At 41.8% G+C, this 10000-nt stretch overlaps 1 protein-coding gene across 1 annotated transcript in view; it reads right to left on the reverse strand.

The window, feature by feature from the left end:
* Positions 1-10000, reverse strand: part of LOC115222188 (coiled-coil domain-containing protein 39-like) — a 1476917-nt gene that overhangs the window by 408947 nt on the left and 1057970 nt on the right. Inside the window, exon 19 of the mRNA XM_029792337.2 lies at positions 1077-1145. Coding sequence (XP_029648197.1) covers positions 1077-1145 — 69 coding nt within the window. The remainder of the gene's footprint in view (positions 1-1076; positions 1146-10000) is intronic.

The raw sequence follows: 10000 nt of genomic DNA on the forward strand, positions 1-10000 counted from the left end.
TTAAGTTGGTAAATGCTGCCATAATCCTTGCCTTCAGTTCATCTTTGGTGATACAAGGAGTTTTGTAGGTCTCTTACTCAACTGCACATCACACATAATAATCAAGAGGGCTGCAGTCAGTGGAATTAGGGACCATGACTGGGTTCTCCTGCTTGTGTGGTATGGTGCTGAGTCCTGTTGCCAGATATAGGGCTTTCCAGCAGCCATCCTCTTGACCCAGGGCAGTAGTACCTCCTCCAAACACTTGATGTAGGCTTCCGTGATGAGTGTGAGGCTGTGTGGGAAGATGAATGGAGACATAACATCGCCATCACTAATGGTCACTCCAAACCCCATGATGTTGATTGGATGTTTGAGTTTTATCACTCTCGGTACATGTTTTCAGTTTGCACTATCCTCAAATTGATGCCCAAACACTCTAAAATGTTCGTATTGGAGCTTCTTGCACGAATGCCAAGTAGTACAGCAAGTTTCTAAATTTATAGCAGAGTGAAATGTGTCATGGTGCTGTTCTTCTTACAGATGGTACCCAACTGATCCTAATATAGTGTGTAATCAACAAAATCAAAAACAAACAATGCACATGTGTGAAATTAAAAATATAAAATGGCAACAATTTACCCATCGCACCCTGTATATGGGGTTGCTGTATTAATCTACATGATGTTAGAGTATGCATGTATGTGTCTCTATATGTGTGTGTCTGTGCATGTCTATGTGCCTGTGTATGTGTGTGTATATGCTTGTTTGTGTGTATATATATATATATATATATTATATTACTCTACTTCTGTTATTTAAGTACTCTTTTTTCCACCTTGTTTTCACATTATGTGCTTACTCCGGTACTTACTATATATATATATATAATATATATATATATATATATAGAGAGAGAGAGAGAGAGAGAGAGAGAGAGAGAAAATCGACTCTGTGGTACATGTTAGAAATATTAAACATTTATCACATAAAGTATGATAACTTGATTGTTTCCTGCACACTTAACATGGCAACAAGGTAATAATTATTGTAATATATTATCATATATTATTATAATAACAGTGATTAAATCTTACCTGGCGTGACACTCTATCCTTCTTTACTTTAATATCACTCAAATCCTTTTCAAGGGCACTCAGTTCTGCCTAAAACAGAGAGAAAAAGAAATAGAGAGAAGTTATTAGGTATTTGTAATTCTACGTCAGTGCTCCTCAGCACACAAAAAAAAGTTATTATAGATTTATTATGCAAATTTTAAAAAATGTCAAAGATAAATTTCAGCTCTGAGAGGAGGAAAATCAGGAAAAGAGTACAAGAGAATCACAAGATATCCAAGAAGATACAATTGGTATTGAGAGTGTTTCAATCCAGTTGAGCTTTGATTGAAAATGAAATGGGTTTCAACTGACCTACCTGTTTCATCTGTGTGTGTGTGGTAAGTATAGGCATAGGAGTGGCTGTGAGGTAAGTAGCTTCCTTACCAACCACATGGTTCAGGGTTCAGTCCCACTGCATGGCACCTTGGGCAAGTGTCTTCTACTATAGCCTCAAGCCAACCAAAGCCTTGTGAGTGGATTTGGTAGACAGAAACAGAAAGAAGCCCATCATGTATGTATGTATATGTATGAATATATATATGTATGTGTGTGTGTGTATGTATGTATGTGTGTGTGTATATGTTTGTGTGTCTGTGTTTGTCCCCCACCCAACATCGCTTGACAACAGAAGCTGGTGTGTTTACATCCCCATAACTTAGCGATTCGGCAAAAGAGACCAATAGAATAAGTACCAGGCTTACAAAGAATCAGTGCGGGGGTCGATCTGGTTGACTAAAAAGGGTGGTGCTCCAGCATGGCCATAGTCAAATGAATGAAACAAGTAAAAGAGTAAATGAATAAGTCTTTATAAATACATTTATACACACACACGTATATATGTGCATGCATATATATGTGTGTGCATGTGTGTGTGTGTGTATATATATATATATATATATATCTGGCAGTTGCCATGATAGATTGGTGGCCACTACACACATTTTTTTCTCTCCTTGTTTCTTTCTGTGTTCCTTTCTGTAGAAGAGCGTAGGCTCGAAACCTAAAAGACTTTTTCAATTCCTGAGCGTTATACTAATACATCTGTTTGTTTTCTACACCACCTGTCTTCGTCTTTTGTCTTTTCGTGAACTTTCCCTATATATACGCACACACACGTATATATGTGCATGAATATATATGTGTGTGGCTGTGTGTATGTAGATATATATACACACACACACACATATATACACATATGCATATATACATATAATACATATATATATACACATACAAATATACATACATTCGGTGATATTTGGATATTATTTAATATGTTCCTTTTGGATTTACATATTATATAATAAGAAACCTGAACCCTGCATATCAAATGATTTGAAGCTTTTTTCTGTTTGGCTTCCCATCAGAACTTACATGTCTCAATGCCAGAACAAACTGACCATTCCAGACTCCACTTATACAAAGACTCTAACAATGAACTGGAGTAGTTTTTGTTATATATTTGATGTGTATCAAAATTCTTGTACAATGCATTGCTTCTTATGAAACGTGAAATGCACACACACACACATATATATATATACATACACTGGTGGTGTTCCAGCATAGCCACAGCCTCAGGGCTGACATATATAAAATAATAAGGATATATATGTATGTGTATGTATATATATATATATATATATACTATATATTATATATATATATATATACATCATATATATGGTGGCTGCCCCCTCGTTATCGAGTATGGCCATTGCACGAAGCTTAATCAATGTTGTTATCATGCGATGTTACCAGTTGCACTCAAAAGTGACCTGACATAAATACATATATATACATACATATATATATATACATGTATATATATATATATATATATATATATATATATATATATATATATATATTATATATAATATATATATATATATATATATATATATATATATATATATAATATTATTATATAGATAGATAGATAGATAGATAGATAGATATAGATATATACATATAGATAGATAGATAATTCACATATGCAAAACAGAAGGAATAGATATCGAAAACGAAGTCTGGTGATAGTTCTACTCTTATGGAACTAATTTTTGTAGTGCGCATGGCAAAATTTTGGAGGGAAGATTTACGAATTCAAACGTCTATGTAGATTTAGCCTTTGCTCGCTTTCTTCAAATATTTTGATGTCGCATGGTCAGTCAGAAGGTTGAGGTACGTAGCATTTGATAAATCTATGATAAATCTATTTCAATGGAAAGCTGTGCTGAAGAAGAAGTGTGAAATATATATGCAATGTATATGAAATATATATCAAAAATATATATGAAATATATATTCAATATGTTTATAATCCAGAAACATGATGTTCACAGATAACCACCAGACTTCGTTTTCGATATCTATTCCTTCTGTTTTGCATATGTGAATTACAGGGTTTGTCGTGCCAGGAGTCCCACTTTGATAGAAATAAGCATTCTTGACTGCTATTTCTATTTTTTCGGTATGCGGTCAAGCAACCTGTTGCCTGTCCCTTTTTCTTATATACAATATATACTGAACTCTACAGAAGTTCCTGCCGGTAATCGGCTATATTTACATACCGAATTCTACCAGTAAATAATTGTGGTTTTTTTATAAACCTTTATAGAAATTATTTACCCTTATTATTATATAGATAGATAGATAGATAGATAGATAGATAGATAGACAGATATAGATATATAAATATAGATATATATATAAGACCCAAGGATCAAGCTGTAGGTAGAAAGTTAGCTTCAAGCAATCCGTAGCAAATATTAAAAAAAACAACTTTCAGGGACAATACTGGTTTTTTTTGAGACAAATGCTTGTGAAATTTTACGTATCGAAGTATGGTAAACTGAAAAAATTCTTTTAATATTTCATAGTAGGCGACCAGGACAGCTGGGTGTGTGAATAAGAATACAAGAGTTACAGAATGGAATAGGTAAGATCTGGGCTACATATGTTTCATAACAAGCGGAACCTTGTAAGCAGTAAATACCCATTGATTGAATGGAAGTTTACATGTTAATGCAAGGAAGAAATGATCAGAATAATTATGTGTGTGTGCGTGTGTGCATGTTTGATTAGTGCCATCATATGAAACTGTCAGCCTTTGCATCATCCCATAACTTGTGGCTGTTATTAGTAAAAACCACATATGTATTCTGTTTCTCTGTTTGCATCAGCAAACTTGTGTGTGTGTGTGTGTGTGTGTGTGTGTGGTGTGTGTGTGTGTGTGTGCGTGCGTGTGTGTTATTTCATGTTCAATCTCTTCATAATTTGTGATGCTTTAATGGAGCAACATTTACATAGTTGATTCATTCCTTATAAAATTACACAAAACATCACTTAATGATTTGACTTCAATATTACAACTATATACATATATATATATATATACATACACACACACATATATATACATATAAGATGACGATGATGATGATATATATATGTGTATTATATATATACATGTGTGTATATATAAATATATATATACATATATAAATATATATATTTATATCTCGTCTCAAATCTGGTCTTTCTGTCGCTTAATTCTCTAACCCATCTTTCCAACAACTCCACTCATAGAAAATTAATGCACACGACCGCAAACCTTTCCATCTCAAATCTTGCCTTTCTTACTGCCGCCTAAATCTCGTCTTCTCCCAGTGCGCAGTGCGGCCGCCCTCCCGCCCCCACCACCAGTACCGGAAGTCCTTATCTCACCTTGCCTTCCTTTGCTTTTCTTCCATGAACACCTAAAGGCCTTAAACACCATACCACCCCTTCTATATATGGTGGTGACCATACGGCGCAAAAACATGTTAGTGCAGTGTAACAGGTTGAACTTAAGTTCATTGCTTTGCTTATGAATTCTGCCAAATGCGAGTTTTCTTCTTCTTTTCAGGTACATGACGGCACTGCTCTCCCCGTCCCTGGGCCTCTCGGGTCAATTCCTTCCACTCCCTCAGGGTGGGCACCCTCAACGCTGGCACACTGAAGGTAGGTCTGGCGAGATAGTCGAGATGCTTGAACGGAGACGTGTTGACGTATGTTGTATGCAAGAAATAAGGTGGGGAGAGGATCTGCTAGGTTCCTCACAGGCAAGGAACACAGGTACAAGATTTTCTGGGCAGGGAACACTGACGGGGTTGGTGGCGTGGGTATACTTATCGCTGAGAATGGATAGATAGAGTAATTGAGGTAATCAGAGTAAGTGACAGAATACTTAAGATTAGAATAGTGCTTCATAATAGATTAGCAACCATTATATCGGCCTATGCCCCTCAGCCAGGGCCCCCGATGGACAGAAAGACAGTTTCTATGACACCCTACTGCAGACCACCTCATTGACGAACGACAGGGACCTTCTCTTTGTGGCTGGTGATTTCAATGGGCATGTTGGACGACTTGCTGGGGGCTTCCATGGCGTGCATGGAGGCTACGGTTATGGTTCCCGCAACGAGGAGGGAACCAGGCTGCTGGAGTTCTGCGATGCGAATAGTCTTATGATCTGCAACACTAACTTCAGAAACCAACAAGCCACCTGGTCACCTACCGATCGGGCCGGCATACTACCAAATCGACTACATCCTCGCCAGAAAAAGGGAAAGATGGCTGCTTATAAATGCCAAAACCTTCCCAGGCGAAGAATGCACCCCACAACATAGACTGGTAGTTAGTGACTTTAGGATCAGGACTAAGAGGGCGACTAGAAGACGACCAACATGGAGAAGAAGGGTCTGGAAGCTTAAAGACCCTGCGAATGGACAGAGATTTAGAGATATGTTACTTGAAGCCTTTGACGAAGTGGAAGGGGTATAGCTACACATGGGGTAGAAGACAACTGGACGTTTCTGAGGGACAACCTGCTGAAAGCCGCTGACCAGATCTGTGGCTGGTGCAAAGTCCCCTTAAGACCCAAAATAACATGGTGGTGGAACAATATTGTTGATAGGGCTATTAGACAAAAGAAACAGGCTTGGAAGGCCTGGAAGAACGGTGGTAGCAGGGAAGTGTATCAGACTGCCAGAAGGGAAGCTAGGAGACAGGTCTATCTAGCCAGAGGGGAAGCAGATAAAAGAAAATTTGCCAATGTCCTGCGCCGTGAGGATGAAAGACTTGAGGTATTTCGTGTTGCAAGACAGTGTGTGAGAGAGAATCGAGATGTGGTAGGAGAGAAATGTGTTCGCATGGAGGATGGTTCACTTGCGCTAAATGAGGATGCAAAGAGAGAAGCTTGGAGACGCCACTATGAAAGGTTGCTGAATGAGGAAAATGAATGGGATAAAGAGAGTCTGCCGAATGTTGACCCAACAGAGGGACCAGCTATCCGAGTTGATAGTTCCGTGGTAGCTAAGGCAATTAGAAGCATGAAGACAGGGAAAGCCCCAGGCCCATCAGGAATTACTGCAGAGATGCTCAAAATATCTGGTAGTGTCGGCTATAGCATAGTCACCCGTATAGTTAACCAGGTGATACACGAAGGAGTCATACCCAATGACTGGTGTAGCAGCATAATAGTCAACTGCTACAAAGGTAAAGGCGATGCCCTAGATACAAATAACTACAGGGGCATCAAGCTGTTGGATCAGGTAATGAAGGTTACGGAGACGGTTATAGCCCAGTTAATTAGAGAGAGAGTTAGCTTAGATGATATGCAGTTTGGGTTCGTGCCAGGGAAAAGTACTACTGATGCTACATTCCTGGTAAGACAGCTGCAGGAGAAATACCTAGCCAAAGGTAAGCCCTTGTACCTGGCTTTTGTTGACTTAGAGAAAGCCTTTGACAGGGTCCCCCGATCCCTTCTCTGGTGGTCAATGAGGAAACTAGGGATAGATGAATGGTTAGTGAGAGCTGTGCGAGCCATGTACAGAGACGCAGCTAGTAAGGTGAGGGTTGGCAACGAGACAGTGAAGAATTCCGGGTAGAGGTTGGGGTCCACCAAGGTTCAGTCCTCAGCCCCCTCCTATTTATCATAGTCCTCCAGGCAATAACGGAAGAATTTAAGACAGGATGCCCCTGGGAGCTCCTATATGCTGATGACCTTGCTCTAATTGCTGAGTCACTATCAGAACTGGAGGAGAAGTTTTCAGGTGTGGAAACAAGGATTAGAATCGAAGGGCCTTAGAATCAACCTAGCCAAAACCAAAGTCCTAATAAGTAGGAAGGTGGACCAACCACAAACGACTTCAGGTAGATGCCCTGCTCGATCTGTAAAAAAGGTGTAGGTAGAAACTCTATAAGGTGCACCAAGTGTAAGCTATGGACACATAAGAGGTGCAGCAATGTCAAAGGAAGGCTAACTAAGAAAATAGTTTTTGTCTGTGGCAGATGCTCAGGAGAAATAAACACTGGAAATGTGCAGAGACCAACTTCTACCACGTTCCAGGGAGACAAACTAGAAGTAGTTGATAGCTTCCGCTACCTAGGAGACCAGTCAGTAGCGGGGGTGGGTGTGCTGAAAGTGTAACTGCTAGAGTAAGAATAGCCTGGGCAAAGTTTAGAGAGCTCTTACCCTGCTGGTGACAAAAGGCCTCTCGCTAAGAGTAAAAGGCAGACTATATGATGCGTGTGTACGTACAGCCATGCTACATGGTAGTGAAACATGGGCCGTGACAGCTGAGGATATGCGTAAGCTTGCAAGAAATGAAGCCAGTATGCTTCGATGGATGTGTAATGTCAGTGTTCATAATCGTCAGAGTGTAAGTACTTTGAGAGAAAAGTTGAACCTAAGAAGTGTCAGTTGTGGTGTGCAAGAGAGACGGCTGCGCTGGTATGGTCATGTGACGAGAATGGCTGAAGATAGTTGTGTGCAAAAGTGCTACACCCTAGCAGTTGAGGGAACCTGTGGAAGAGGTAGACCCAGGAAAACCTGGGACGAGGTGGTGAAGCACGACCTTCGAACTTTAGGTCTCACCAAGGAAATGACTGAAGACCGAGTCCTATGGAAGTGTGCTGTGCATGAGAGGACCCGGCAGGACTAGTCAGGCCATATCCTGTGGCCCCTACCTGGGACGTAGTCGATCCACCTGTGCATACCTTCCTTCTTGTGACACTTGTGAAGACCTGCTGAGGCAAGTGAAAATCAATCAAAATAGATGAACATCAATGGAATTTGTATCTTTGTGGTACCAGTGCCTGTGGCACACAAGAAAACCATCCGAACGTGGCCGTAGCCAGTACCGCATCGACTCGCCTCCGTGCTGTGGGAACATGGTGGCACATAAAAACACCATCCGAAGACCCGGCAAGACTAGTCAGGTCATAACCCGTGGGCCCTACCTGGGACGTAGTCAGTCCACCTGTACATACCTTCCTTCTTGTGACACTTGTGAAGACCTGCTGAGGCAGTGAAAATCAAATCAATCAAAACAAATCAAAATAGATGAACATCAATGAATTTGTATCCTTGTGGTACCAGTGCCGGTGGCACACAAGAATCCATCCGAACGTGGCCGTAGTCAGTACCGCTTGTGTGGTACCAGTGCCGTGGCACACAGAATCCATCCGAACGTGGCCGTAGTCAGTACCGCATCACTCGCCATCGTGCTGTGGGCACATAACAAACCATCCGGTCGTGGCCGTTCGCCAGCCTCATCTAGCACCTGTGTCGGTGGCACATAAAAAGTAGTCAGTACCCTTGTGGTACCAGTGGCCGGTGGCACACAAGAATCCATCCGACATGGCCGTAGTCGTAAGTACCGCATCACTGGCCATCGTGCTGTGGGCACATAACAACAACCATCCGGTCGTGGCCGTTCGCCAGCCTCATCTAGCACCTGTGTCGGTGGCACATAAAAACACCTCCGAAGACCCGGCAAGACTAGTCAGGCCATAAACCATGGCCCCTCCTGGGACGTAGTCAGTCCACCTGTGCATACCTTCCTCCTTGATACTTGTGAAGGCCTGTTGAGGCAAGTGAAAATCAAATCAAAATCAAATCAAAACAAATCAAAATAGATGAACATCAATGGAATTTGTATCTTTGTGGTACCAGTGCCGGTGGCACACAAGAGAAAACCATCCGAAAGTGGCCGTAGCCAGTACCGGCATCGACTGGCCTCCGTGCTGTGGGCACATGACAAACACCATCCGATCGTGGCCGTTCGCCAGCCTCATCTAGCACCTGTGTCGGTGGCACATAAAAACACCATCCAAGACCCGGCAAGACTAGTCAGGCCATAACCCATGGCCCCTACCTGGGACGTAGTCAGTCCACCTGTGCATACCTTCCTTCTTGTGACACTTGTGAAGACCTGTTGAGGCAAGTGAAAATCAATCAAAACAAATCAATGACATCAATGGAATCTGTATCTTTGTGGTACCAGTGCCGGTGGCACACACTTTGTGGTACCAGTGCCGTGGCACACAAGAGAACCATCCGAACGTGGCCGTAGCCATTGTCCGCATCGACCGGCCTCCGTGCTGTGGGCACGTAACAACACCATCCGATCATGGCCGTTCGCCAGCCTCATCTGGCACCTGTGTCGGTGGCACATAAAAACACCTTCCGAAGACCCGGCAAGACTAGTCAGTCCACCTGTGCATACCTTCCTTCTTGTGACACTTGTGAAGACCGGTTGAGGTAAGTGAAAATCAAATCAAATCAAAATAGACAAAATAGATGAACATCAATGGAATTTGTATCTTGTGGTACCAGTGCCTGTGGCACACAAGAATCCATCAGTGCGGTGGGCACATGACAAACACCATCCGATCGTGGCCGTTCGCCAGCCTCATCAAGCACCTGTGTCGGTGGCACATAAAAACACCATCCGAAGACCCGGCAAGACTAGTCAGGCCATAACCCATGGCCCCTACCTGGGACGTAGTCAGTCCACCTGTGCATACCTTCCTTCTTGTGATACTTGTGAAGACCTGTTGAGGCAAGTGAA

This window comes from Octopus sinensis, linkage group LG19 (genome assembly GCF_006345805.1).
Source record: "Octopus sinensis linkage group LG19, ASM634580v1, whole genome shotgun sequence".
In the NCBI taxonomy this organism is placed as follows: Eukaryota; Metazoa; Mollusca; class Cephalopoda; order Octopoda; family Octopodidae; genus Octopus; species Octopus sinensis.